Raw genomic sequence first — 14,069 nt, forward strand, 5'->3', positions numbered from 1 at the left:
CGCTTTGCTTTCTCATTGTGTAACTGTGGGCAAGTTCTTCCCCTCTCTGCCTCACCCACCTCACCTTTAGAATGAGGACAACAATACCTACCAATTAGCCTTGTCAGAATGAAATGAAACCCCACTGAAGTCTTTTGAACAGTGCTTGCCACATAGTCATAAACGTTCATGAATACTATTTCACAACTTAAAAAAATAGCCACTCTCACATCTAGGATGGCTATTGGGCCCCCAACCCAACAGAGCTAAGCCTACGATGGGAGAACTGAAATGTTCGGATCTACTGCTCTGCTGCAGCAAGACTCTGCTTTTTCTGGCCAAGCCAGCTGAAATCTCTGCTTCCAGGGAAAATGTAAAGACTCTCCAGCAGTGGCCACAAGTTCTCTTTGGTAACTCAAACCCAAAGAAGGCTTGAGCTCCAAGAGCATCCGGAGAGCTGAGTCAGCAGGGAAGTGGAGGAGGCTCCCTAGGTAGGGTAGGACCTGCTGCAGAGGCCGACCCCAGAGATCCCAGGGAGGCAGGCAGCCCATAGCGGAGCATTCAAGGTCAGCGCAGGTTCTAGAACCAAAGAACAGTCAAATCAGTGGGCAGGACAGAGCAAGGGAAATCCCGACCACTGCCAGCTTTTGAAATCTGAGATGGTGACAATATGGCCCTGGGTGATCTGTCACTAGTAGCAAGATCTAGGCCTGAGGTCCAGGATATGAAGGAGGGACAGCTCTCAGGGGCGATGGCTGGCAACAGTTAGTCGGGATTCCCTAAGCACGTGCACTTGGATTAAGAACAGTCCTAGCAGGAACAAGGCAGTAAGCAAGTAAGTCAAGGAATACTACTTTTGAATTACCCTAGCTGAATGGACAGGAGTGGGAGAAGGTACACAAAGGAAGAAAAAGGGAAAGGGAAGGAGTGATTAGACCCAGAGACTGTGAGTCACTCGGGGCTCACCCCTGACGTGCCAGAAGCCAAGTCTACAGCAACAAAAACTTGATCCCAAGCTCCTCCAACAGTGCCACTTCCTTTCACAGCGGATCTGCTGACCTAGCTGTGGGCACCTGTACAGAGCAAAGGCAGGGGAAAATGATAGAGTAGGGCCAGAAGGCAAACCCAAAACCAAAATATTATCAGAGGCAAGCATTCCAGACGAAATCAAGGATCTAAGTGTCCATATGTAGGCTTCATCCTGCAAACCCAGCCCTTCAGATGAATGGAATCAACAGACAGATTATCAGAGATGTGGGGTGACACATGGGGCACAGTCTTATTTAGGGTGAAGTCTTTCCTGGAGAAGGTGACTAGTGGCAGCTAACCCCAGTATGTTTTCTATGGCTATACTCTTTTCTCTCAGCCATCAAATCCAGAGAACAAAATGCCAAAGGCCTCTAGAGGTTAGTTCCCAGATAATGACGTAGAGGCTCACAGTAATCTTTGTGCACATCTTAAAGCACAAATCCATCCCCTGACACTCAGACTTTCCTCCTCCCAAGCCTCTCAACCAGAGCCAGATCTGAGCCCCATGACCCTCCCGGCCGCAACATGGCTGTGACCCATGAACTTGACCATTCGGGAGCCATGCCAGTCTTTGGGGCCTCAGTCCACCAAACTGCTCCAAGGCAGTGGGAAGGAAAGAGCCAGCAGAAAAAAAAGACTTGAGACTTTCTCCCATACCAGTGACAACTCCAGGGGTCCCCAGACTCCTGTAACAGAAAGTGGGGGGCCCCTGTCTTTGTGCCTCGCTGCCACAAAATGCTAGGCAAGTCACCTAATTCTGGCCGTGTCCTTGATGAAGTCAATTCTAGTGTCTGAGACTCAGCTTCTCACCTGTAACACGAAGAAGCAAAACTAGGTGACCACCAAGGTCACCACCAACCCAGGATTCTAGGACTCCCTGGTGCAGGAGACCAAAGCAGTCCAACATCTGTCCAGCTCAGGGAACCAGGCCACATTCTCTGCCAGGGAGGGGCCCCAGACTGGAAGAACTGGAGTGGCCACAAGGCCACAGTCATAACAAGGCTGGTGAAAGCAAGCAGGCCTTGCCTTGGAGCTTGGAACCAGCCAGGCCCGCCTCCCCTGGCCTGCTGCAAGTTCCTGAGTGCAAGAAAAGATCCTGGATCCCCAGGGTTAGGAGAGATGAGCTTCTTTTTCCTCAAGCTAGTATCTGGGATGGTTCCCTGTGTGCGTGTATGTGTTTTCTGTTTTTTCCCCTCCTCACTATCAGTTTGATGCCATCCACAGGAGCTGAGGTGGCTTCCCCCCACCCACTGCCTTCCCATGCAGCCTCTCACCTGGGGGTTGTCCATGTACCAGAGAAGGTAGTTGGCCTGGGTGTCCAGAATAAAGTACCTCCGCAGAAACTTGCCACTGTTCTCATGCTCCTCGATGTCCAGAAACCCACAGATTCGGTTCTGTCGATCCACATAAGGCATTCCTGGGCTCTGCTCACATCACCCTGCGTGGCAGGAGGAAGGGAGGTAAGGATAAGCGGGGTGAAGCGCACCCGGACTCAGGACCTGAAGGAACTTCCCTCTGGCTTGACTCACCACTGTGAGAAGCTAGACTAGCTCTCTCATCCTCCCTCCTTCCCTAGAGCACTAAATGTTCCACCCCAGCCAGACCCCGGAAATCTCCGTCAGTTCTGTTCCACATGTAGCCAGTGAAATGCGTGAGCAGGGACTCGGCTGTTTCCTGAGCTCCACTGTGTGCTGACGAGAGCCTCGGGCAACTTTACTATGAAGAGGAAGTAAGCCTAGATCAGGGGCCTCGGTTCTAATTCCAGCTTTAGCCCCTTAGGAAGTGTGTGACTGCAAGCTATTTAATCTCTCCGCACCTCAGTTTCTGCACCTGTAAAATGGGGATAATTGTGGTACTTACACCTCCTAAGATTTTGGTGAGAATTAAGTGCCTGGCACACATTAAGCATTTCATACACATGAGGTATTATTATTGGCCTTCACAAAAGCCTTGTAAAGTAAGCCATAACCCAATTTTTTAAAGATTTTATTTATTTGACAGACAGAGATCACAAGTAGGCAGAGAGGCAGGCAGAGAGAGAGGAGGAAGCAGGCTCCCTGCTGAGCAGAGAACCCGATGTGGGGCTCGATCCCAGGACCTTGAGATCATGACCTGAGCCAAAGGCAGAGGCTTTACCTCACTAAGCCACCCAGGCACCCCCATAACCCAATTTTATACATAAAGAAACTCAGAGAAAATTTAAGCCCCAACCCAAATTCTCACATAAAACTTTGCCAGAAATTCAGTCACCAGGAGCAAACCTCCAGCTTCATGAAGGAATTAAATCTGAGGGCCACATCCCTCAGCCCTAGTTTCACTTACTTTACTTTGCTGTTACCTGAAAGCCATTTATGACTGGAAGGATGAGGGCTCAGAGTAAGGCCCCAACCGGTGAACACTTCCACTGACTCCAAAGGATCTCTGGTGATGAGAGACAAGCTTCACCTTCAAGCCTGCCTCCTTTCTCCTCGTGATTTCCTTCTGACTCTCTGAAGAGCCAAAGGGCAGGGGCTCTATTCTCCTCAAGGGGGATGAGCACTTTCCAATAAGCAACACAGAGAACAGGTGAAACACGGGCCCACAAGGGTCAGAAAACACTGCATGACATTCCGACTTTCAAGGACTAACACCACCACCACTGGGCCCTGCTCGGCTTCAACAGGCAAAACTCACTATGACCCAAGCCCACCAAAGCCCTAAGTAAAGTGGGGAGCCGGCTGGCTTGAGGCCATGCCTGTACCACAATGCTGGGTCAGCAAGTAAGATACCAAGATGCCCCACCCAGAGCCGTCCAGGCCCAGGGCAGGCCAGTCCCACATTCCCAAAGTGTGGCGACTAGTGGCATGGTCTGTTCTCTCCCAGCTCTGTGGGGGCCTGGCAGTGTGGAGAGGCTGCCCCAAGGAAAAAAGTGCCTGCCACTGTGCGTGCGTGCGTCTGCGCGCACACACAAACACACAGATACCAGTGAACAATGAATCCTTGATTGCAGGTTAAGATCAGGCCAGATTCCTGATGGGGACAGAGGACAGTCAGAAGGAACATGGGCCGGGGGCCCACAGCTACTTGCTGCGTAATGATGGGGGACAAAAGCATACAAATGCGGGACAAAGGTGAAACAGCACAGTTAAAAGGAAGGAAAGAAGTAAATGGTGAGAAAAGTCTTCTAGCAGACACCGGGTCAAAGAGAAGAAGGCAGGGAAGACTGGCGCTGGCTGGGAAGGAGCACACTCCTGAGAAAGGATGCAGCTTCCCCACTCAGAGATTCAGGGGGAAATCGGAGTCCCATGCAGAAAGGCTGGGATGACCCATGCATCCCATGCACGGCCCCATGCATAAGTGCCCTTCTGAGATGAGGGAGCTCCCCCACCCCCCGAGAAAACCAAACAAATTCCCTTGATGCCAGCCCAGCCACAGAGACAGAATTTCCAGAAGTTTTAGGACCGCAGCCACTCTGGGGACATCTAAACATCTAAACTGCAGTGACCAAGCCGACTGTTTCTAGACCCAGCTGGTAAGCATGGCATCCGGCTTACTGCTGGCTTGCAAATGTTCCCTTTTCAGCCTACAGGACTAATCAGTGACAGCCTTTTTGTCAGGTCACAGGCTAGAGAAGGCACTGTCTACAATCCCCCAGTCTACTTTCGTGGAGGGTGCCTCCCATCTCCACGGATCCCGGGTGGGGGAGAATCTTCTTGTGTCAAAAGGAAGGAGAACAAAAAGAATTCTGGTTACTTCTCCTGACTGTGGTTCTAGCCCCAGGGGGAAGAAAAAAAAGCTGCTCGGATGTCCTGGGAAGCAGCTGAGTCACGGAGCTCAACGAGAATGTGGGAGGCAGGGGAGAAGGATGGGCCACAGGAGAACCAAGCATCATAGGGAAACGCTGTTATGCCTAGCCAGCCCACACAGAAGCAGTATACTCAAAAGATGGCGCATGAAACACAAACCTGACGTCCTAACCCCCAATCCTCTGTAGTTCATCCTGACCCCACTTTTCATCCCTTGTCAGAACACAGGCTTAGCTTTGGTACAGGGAGCCTGCTTCTCCCAATCCCCCAAGCCCCCATCTCTGCTCTTCAGCCTGCCACCACCATCCTTCAAGTCCCTCTGGTTCCTCAACTTTTTCCTGGAAAGGCCCCCCTAATCTAGTGATTTCTGCCACCCCATGCCCAACCCCAACAACTGGGCAGTGAGGAAAGAAAGGGAAGTGCCAGTAACTGAGTCATAAGGGAAGAGAAACACCTTGATGCAAGCACACACACTGTCACCCCAACACCCCTACTAAGAACCACGCAAAGCTCTGTACCATTCTTTCTACGTCCCTCCAATTATATAGTTTTAGCCTGTTTTCTGACTCTTTAAAACCACTTGTTATATTAAATTTCATTTTAATCCAAGTTTCACAGTTTAAAACTACTGAGTGGAGGGTGACATAGGGTGCTCTATCCCAGGACTTGTCCCCAACCCGTGTCCTAAGCGCCATCCCTGACAATGACTCTCTCCTCATCTCCTGGGACAACAAGCAAGTGTTCTCACTGGGATGCAGCATCAGATGCCCCTATCCCAGGCGAACACCTCTGCCCTAAGAGCGTAATGAAACCTCCTAGCAAGTAACTGTGGAGTCTTCACAACACACTGGTGACAAAGAGCACAGAAGATTTATGCAGAAAAGGACCCTGTTCTACCCCACTCAGTACCCTCTTTCCAAAGTTTGCCAAACCTCCTTAGAATTTTCCATTTTTGTGTGCAGAAATCACGGTATAACAATGCTGGAATTTTTTTTTTAATTCACTCTAGCCAGTCGTTTTCACTTTTGCATGCTTTTTCATGCCCCTCTCCACATAATTGGCCTTTTTAAATTTTTAAATTATATCATAAACATGTTCCATGTTGCTACATAGTCTTTATAATCATTGCTTTTAATGGTTGCATAACATTACTGAACTGCATTTACTATAATTTACTTAACAATTTCTCTATGATTAGACAGATTATATTCAACTTTTCACTATGATAAATAATGTTATGTAAATTCTTATTTTCATGCTTTATTTCCTCTTTCACATGGAAACAGCATACACAAATTCCAAGCAATAATATGACTAGATCATAGGTAATGATCTTTTACAATTCTTAAAAACTATTTAAAAACTGCTTGCTAAAACTATTATCTGTTTACATCACAGTCAGAAATATATTGTTACAATCTCTATAATCTTGTATACATTGAATGTTCTCATTTTCAGCTGTTGCTAGTTTTAAACATACAATGATGCCTAGTGAGGCTGAACATTTTTTCACATTTGCTTCCTGCTTCGTCTTCCTTCCTGGACGTTGTAAAATGCAAATCAAATTATGTGCACATACAGTAATGCATATTCTCTCTCTCTCTCTCTCTCTCTCACACACACACACACACACACACCAAACTAAACCAAAACATGGCCTCACATAATCTAAATAATTGAAGAATGTATTTTAATGAAGAGTAAAATAGAAAAGAGAAAAGTTCTATATGATTCAGATTTCTTCAATGTATAGTTCCTAAGTATGTATTGCACTTGAAAATATGTTAAATATTTAACTTATGGTAGAAGGGAGACAGAGTACAAAGTGAGTTTGCATTGGGTTACCCACTGATCAGCCGCAGAAAATGGATTAAATGTCAGTTAAACCAAGATTCCCAGCCAACATTTGCCAGTTAACCAGATGAAGCTTGTGGGAAGAGTCAAGGGTTTCCCACCTGAGAATGAGGTGAAGGGCACTGGGATGTATCTGTCCAAAATGTCTCCCTGACTGCCCATTTCAATGTCTTAGCTTCCCTCATTGGAGAAGATTTAAGTCAAGGAAAAAAATAATAAAACTCTCCTGTAGGAGCTGAGGCAATTGACATTTTCATCAGGCTAATTATATAAAAGAGAGAGCTGGGACCAAGACCCAGAGGAAATATGCACCAATGGGAGATAGAGGCACTCAAGAATATAAAGAGAAGATCGCTGCTTGAAACAAATGTCACTTATTGGAAAGATGTGTTAGGAGTCTTACACACCTGGGACAGGAACATGAAACTTTGTGGAAAGAAATTTGGCAAAAGGTAACAAGAGAGCTAAAAATGTTCATACCCTCTGACCCACTAATTCTACTTCTAGGATTCCATCCAAATAAATAAACTAAGATGCAAATAAAGATTAAAATTTTTAAAAAGGCATCTGCAGTAGAATTCATAGTAACAACAAGGTGGAAATGACCTGAATGTCCCAATGATTAGAGGATAATTAAATAAATTATAAGACATTTACATAAGGAAATGTTACACGATCATTTAAAAATTATGTTTTCAAAGAATTTTAAATGAATTAAGAAACTCACTATATCATAAGTTTTTTTTTTAAATATGACTTACAATATGATCTCAAACCCCTAAATATTATTTTTGTATTTCCAAATATATTTGGATAGTAAAAGACTGACACACAGACACCAAAATATTGACTACGGTTTACGGGTTAAATATTACTTGTTTCTGTATATTTTCCAAATTTTCTGAATGTTCTACAAGGAATGTGTGTTCCTTTATTCAGCAGGTGGGAGAGATATTTAACTGCACACACACCCTGCCCCAGTGTATAAATTCTGAAGCTGAGAATAAATTTGTCAAGTCTCCAGAGTCCACAAACAAGCAAAACCTTGCCTCAATTATAGCTCTCTTGGGACTTCTTGGTGTTTCAAAGTCTTTTTTTTTTTTTTTTTTTTTAAAGTAAGCTCTATGTCTGACATAGGGCTTGAACTCACGACCCCAACACCAAGACTTGCTCCACTGACCAAGCCAGCCAGGCGCCCCAAAGTCTTAAACCTAATAAAGTATTATCCCACCCTTCAGTATTGCCCAAGAGCCAGGTACCTACCCAGAGGGCTTTGGCACTCTCCAATCTAGTGGGGTTTGTGTTTCTTATTTCTTGTTGCAACATCCTCTTAAGACAAGCTCATTCTTTCCGCTGCAGGTTTGGTTCCTTACTCTCTAGTCTTCGTAAGAGGAGCCCCTGTCCTGGAGGCTTGGTCAATATTCACACCCACGTCGATCATTATATTCCTCTACTGCTATAGCACCTAAGCCACACCATGCCCAGTACTCTGGGGAAATGAGGCAGGGACGCGGACCAAGACACCCAGTGGAATTTTCCTTCCTGAAATTTTGGAGACTGGGCTGGCATTTTTTTTTTTTTAAATAAATGGCTGAATAGTGGAATAATAGATTTTTTTTTAAAGAAAAGTTTTAGAGTTATTACATCGTTAATGTCTCTTTTTTTTTGAAGATTTTATTTTTAAGTCATCTCTACACCCATTGTGGGGGTCAAACTCACAACCCTAATATGAAAAGTCGCACACCCCACTAACTGAGCCTGCCAGGTACTAGTAGTATAGTTTGGAGATACAGGAAAAAATTGAGTGATATAAGGGAGGTTCATCTGCTTGACCGTTCTGACACTTCTGAGGTAAATAAAAAGGAAAGTGATAACACAGAGATAAAGCCTAAAGTGGTACTGGCCCCATTATGAAACCATCTACTGGAACCTCTGATGGCTCAAGTATGAAAAAAGAATTAATCCATTTTTAACATTTGGAGATTTTTCTTTCATGTTACTTTGCCTTGGCAGGACAGGGAATTTCAGGGATTTTGCTCCAGAAAAAGTCAGGAAGATGTTTCTTGGCACGTGACAGGATGTGCAGGAACCCATCTCCTGTCTTGTTACCTCGCTGGGGTGGAGGCTGGAGACAACAGCGTCCTTGGTGAGTGAGAGGGATACCCGCAGGAAATTGCTAAACTTCGACAGGAGACAGTTTATCGGGAAATGACATCAGAGGTCTCAGAGGACTGTAATACAGCAGACAGGAACCGGGGTGTGGAGGTGAAATGCAGCCACTCTGCTATTGCTAGACTATGCACCCGCCATGTGAGCACACTTCACCCATGTTTAAACCTGCAACATACGTAAGTGTGTAGTGTGGAGTTTCAACCACGCCAAAGGCCCAGGAAAAAACCACAAGACACAGGCATAGCTATTTCAAAACACATCCTTGGGAATGGACCAAAGATTATAACTTAGAAAGTGTGGGAGAGTCTATCTCCCACTGTTACACTATCACTGCATTTTGAAAGTGTCATAAGAACAAATGCCAAAGAGTCTTAAGGCAGGAGAATAATGTGAGAGAGCTTGTTGCCAGCGGAAGTGCAGAGGGAAGAATGCAAACATTTACAGCAGTGGGGAGGTTAAGAAAAGGTGCCCCCATGACACAGACAGCCCAAACCCCACTGGACCCTAAAACTTGGAAGGGAAGGCAAAAGACACTCGAGAGGGAATTTTTAAGAGGACAGATTTCAGGGAAAAGGCTGGAGAAACTGAACATTGATCCACTGCAATAAAGACACTAAAAGCAACAAAAACATTTTAAACAGTCATGACCTCTCTTAACAGCGGGTTCATCTATGGTCCCAGAAAAAGTGGCAGTTGGAGCCAGTAGGAGACAAAGGCCTTCCCCTGGCTCAAGGCTCCACCAGAGATCACAAGCATAGACGAGCAGCCTCACCTGGTTTATAAATTAGCCTATAACACTGAGATCTCCAACTTTCAGAATTATGGCAGTCCCCAAGTTGGGAAACCCAATGAATTCCGTTTCCCTGCAGGGCTTCCTAACAGGAACCCACAGCAATGATCTTCATTTAAAACTTGACCCGCTGAAACATGGGCAGCAGAAAACTGCAAAGATAACATCATGGCTTCTCCTATCTACCAGCCTTTTGCAAAGTACTGGGGGAAACTGTTAAGTGGCTTAAGTGTGGCTGTCTCAGGAGGAGGGGTGGGGGGAGGGGCTGGGTGTGGCAAGGAGGAGGTGCAGGTGACAGCGACCAGCATGACTGCCTTGGTCGAAACTCTTGCAAGAAGAGGACCATGGAAAGGGCGTGCTGATTTCGGTGACCTGTCCGTGTGGTGGACTGAAGTCACAGAGCATGAGCTTTCGAGTCAGACGCCACTGAGCTCTCCTGGGATTTGCACAGTGGAGGGAGTCACTTTACCTACTTCCAAGGTGGCTGCGAAGATTAAATGAAATAATGTGTGAAAAGTGCTTAACAGGAGATCTGGTGAAGAGGAAGCACTGGGGAAATGTTGTGACACGTGTGTGTGTGCATGTGTGTGAAGCGCCTCACCAGGAGTACGTGATTATCATTAACACGACCGCAAAGCAGCTTCTTAGAAGGGCAGGCAGCCGCACGGCTGTCTCTACCCCTCAAATTTCAATAAGCACATGTCAAAAGAAAAGGCTGCAACACTGGGATCCCTCACAGGGAAAGGTATAAACTTCCCTTACTCTTCCCTCTACTCTGGGAACCATCATACTTTACATCTCTGAAATTCTCCAGGAGGTTGGAAAAAAAAGCAATCCGAGCGCTCCCAGAGTCCATGCTGGCCAGGCTATCCTGAAGGTAAGCAGAAGCCAGGCAGCAGATCAGGTTCCAGGGAAGGAACTCTGCACCGCCTCCTGCTCGCCCACGGAAGCATCCCAACGCGGAAGGGCTGGCCCTTGCAAGTGGCTGGCCCAGTGTAAATCCTAGCTGATGGCACAGCGAATCCTAGCCTTTGCCCTTTAACTACGGTGTTTCTCAAGAGTGTAAAGGACAAGCGGACCTAGGGTCCCACCCTCTTTATCTCAGCTGCCAGCCTCTGTGGACAGAAAGGCACCCCACAGGGGCCAGGCTGAAAGCCTATGGAGCTCCCACCTCAGCAGCTCCATGACCTCTACCGTGAAAGTGCCCAATTCAGCTTTCAATCCTCTGCAGAAAGGAGATCAATTATAAAGCCAAAAGGTTGGATGGGCTTAAAAGCAGGGGTCAGGGGATGCGAGGGCAGAGCAACCCAAGATTCGGAACAAAGGTCAACAGAGTCTTCCAGTTATAGTCCCACTGCACCAACCACAGGCCTCCTAAGTACAGGAAGGAAGGGACCCCATCCCTCCCACCTCTCAGCTGCCCTATCTCCCCACCCTGTCCAATTCCCTGTCTCTGTGATGGGCTTATACTGGGCAGGGCTAGGATTCTTCTCTCCCCATAGGCTGTCACACTATAATATTTGCTCTGCTTCCTTCCTTTCCAAAGCCTAACAGATTAGATTGCAGGAGTCCTATCCAGCTCACTAAGACAGATGGAAAACCGAAAGCAAGGCAACTCAAACTGCTCAGGGTAGAAAGAAAAGGCGGGGCAGTCCAATGTGCCAGCATGCAGACCCCCTTTTCCAAGCCTGGGTCCACCTGCCTCATGAAGAACACAGGAAATCAATGAAGTACCAGCTAGATGCACACCATGAAGACCGTGGTCCTGCTATCTGGGTCTTCATAGCACTCCAGCACTTTCAGGAAACACCCAGCAAGCAAGCAAGAGAGCTGGTTGTTCAGGAGGATTTGACTGACAGAGCCAATGCTTCTCCCTTCCCACTTCTGCAGAATTTCTCCATAGGTAGGCACCAACCAAAGCCTGCATGTCTTCAGGATTTATTGTAACCTTAGTAAAATACAGAGCTCAATGCAGTTCAGCTCACTAGGAAGACAAGATGGGACACGCAGGCCCTACTTCCTTTTACAGAAGAGAAAAGAAAGCACCAAGAAGGGAAAAGAAGAGCTTGCAAACTCTACCCAGGAGCAGGTGGTTTGCAAATCAATACCCAGGTGATCTCCCTCATCTGTAAGGTGAGCAAGGCGCCCATCATGAACTAGCTGAAATACCACCAGGGGTGCCATAGACACTGTGTAAAAAGTGGGGCTTACAAAAGGGAGACAAGGTCTAAAAGCAACATCCAGAGGAAACCCCCATGCACCAGCTCAGTGAGCCGAATTTCTATATGCTTGGAGTACTGCCACACTGCTCCTTGCCCTTCCATCCAGACTGATGCCAACAATCCGTGTACCTGCAGCCATTCATTCATTCATTCTCCCATTCAACAAATACCTGCCTAACACCTAGGCGATGTCCTACATCACAGTGGCCATACAGTCTAGACTACAAGCTAGACTTTTGCTATGCCAAAAGTCATTACTCTCAAGCGGCACACAAGGAAAAGAGAAATAGCTGAAATGATGGTGCTTTCCAAAAAGCCTCTCCTGGTTTCTTAAAGCATGCCGGATCTGTATTTTAGCAATCCACTTTGTGTTCGAGGCACTCGTGGACAGCCTGTGTCTGCCATCGGATGTAAGCTCCCTGAAGAAAGAGGCTGGCCTTACTTTGTCACTGCCTTTCACATCCTTGTTATCCATGACATGTCAACCGAATGCAACCGTGGAACAGAAAACAAACCCTCCTATTCTTTCCAGACCTTTGGTTTCACCGTTTCTGAAGGCTTTGCCACCAAACAAAGAAAAATGATGGAGCTCCAGAAAGGAAGAGAAAGGGCACTGACTTAGATATATTAAGAACATGAGTACAATTTTGGAACTTCAGCCCAAGTGCAACCACCGCTCAGCGGGCTGAGAGCCACAGCTGGCATCCTGGTAGAACGCTTTTCCCCTCCCTCTTTTCTGCTTCTCACGCTCCTCTGGAAAACCCCATTTGAAGTCCTAAAGAAAGAAAAGAGGAGGAGCGGGAGAAGGAGTTAGAAGGGGAAGATTCAGCTAAAACCCAAACTCACGAAGAAGGAAGGAAACCTAAGGCGAAAGGCTGGGTAGGGGGGAGGGTTGGCCTCGGGGGAGGAGATGTGTGAGGCCCCAGTGGAGGTGGCCACGCCGCGCCTCCTCTCTGGAGGTGCCTGTACACTTCTCCTTCCTGCACGGCCTCTTCTGCCCCTTTTCCTCCCCCCTTTTTTTTTAATCTATTTATTTTTTGCTTTTTTGTTAGTTTGATGTAGTAACAGTCTTCAGAACTAGAGCAGAAAAGGGAAGCGTGTAAGGTGAGGAAGAAGTTGGTGAGAGCGAGAGACAGCTCTCTCAAGGGTGCTTTCCCAATCTGGCACCGAACCTGCGTTTTAGGACAGTTTTCCTACAAGTGACCACCCCCCGCCCCACCCCGCGCCCGGAGTTCCAGAAGCCCCAAGGGCCCGGGCTGCACCCAGGGGAAAAGAAGGGATCTGCCTAGGGGAGCCCTGTAGGCCTGTCACGTAGTAAGGTAATAGGGGAAGAGGAAAACGAGGCTCCATGTCCCAATCCGAGCCCGAGGGACTTGCCTGGGACGCTCTCCGCTCTCCTCCCCTACCCGCAGCCCGGGCAGTCGTCGCGAGGCCGGTGCTCCAGCGCCAGAACCCGCAGCGAAGTTTCGCCGCTGCAAACGTGAGAAAATGCAGCTCAGCAGAACACCCGCCCCCCGCTCCCGCGGCCCCACCCCCGCAGCCCGACCCCTGGCGGTGGCGACCTTGGCCACCCCGGACGCTCCAGAAGATTGGAGGAGGGGCTGCCCTCCGGGATTTCCCGGGGGCTACGGGAGGCGCCCAGGGGCTGCGGCGACCTTTCCCTTCGCCGTCCGCCGCCAGGGCAGGCGCACCCGGCCCCGCCTGCGCGCCCTCGGCGCCCCCGCCCGGGCTCCCCTGCTCCCCCTGCTCCCCCTGCTCCGCCTGCTCCCCAGCCTCGCCGGCCCCCGCGCGCCCCTCCGCGCCTCGCTGCGCCCCGACCCGCGAGGGCGCCCCACTTACCCCGCCGTGCGGCGGCCGGGGCTCGGGCAGGGTGGGTTACATCGGGGTGGGACGCGCGTCTCCGACCGGCCGGGCCGCCGCTCTCGGGGGATTTCTTTATCTCGCCGCCAAACTCTCGGTGCCTCTCCCTCCTCTCGCTCTCCTCCCCGCACCCCCACCCCTCCTTCTCTCCTGTCTCTCCGCTCTTTTTTCCGGGTTAATTACGTTTCGCATTAAAGCAAAACCCAGCCCCGGATGTGAGTACAATGCTCCGCCGAGCCCGCCGGGGGAGGAGAGGGGTGCCGGGGCGCCGCGGGGTGGGAGGGGGCGCGGCCGGGCGCCGCGGGCTGCGCGGAGGAGGCGGGGGCGGGGCGCCCGGGAGGCTGCCCCGCTGGCGGCGGGCCAGGCGCGGGCCGGGAC

General features: G+C 48.8%; 1 protein-coding gene across 3 annotated transcripts in view; it reads right to left on the reverse strand.

Annotated features, from left to right (window-relative positions):
* Positions 1-13,788, reverse strand: part of PLEKHA2 (pleckstrin homology domain containing A2) — a 59,061-nt gene extending 45,273 nt beyond the window's left edge. The window contains exons 1-3 of one of the 3 annotated variants that reach the window (XM_044225338.1): positions 13,671-13,788; positions 13,209-13,303; positions 2,283-2,446 (exon numbers count right to left, since the gene is read on the reverse strand). In XM_044225338.1, the coding sequence (XP_044081273.1) occupies positions 2,283-2,423 (141 nt within the window). In that variant the 5' untranslated portion in view covers positions 2,424-2,446; positions 13,209-13,303; positions 13,671-13,788. Of the gene's footprint in view, positions 1-2,282; positions 2,447-2,537; positions 2,561-13,208; positions 13,304-13,670 lie in introns of those variants that run through there. The other 2 variants (XM_044225339.1, XM_044225340.1) reach the window with 2 other exon arrangements.
* Between the last annotated feature and the right edge of the window lie 281 nt (positions 13,789-14,069).

The sequence above is a fragment of the Neovison vison genome, chromosome 11, assembly GCF_020171115.1.
Source record: "Neovison vison isolate M4711 chromosome 11, ASM_NN_V1, whole genome shotgun sequence".
Classification (NCBI taxonomy): domain Eukaryota; kingdom Metazoa; phylum Chordata; class Mammalia; order Carnivora; family Mustelidae; genus Neogale; species Neogale vison.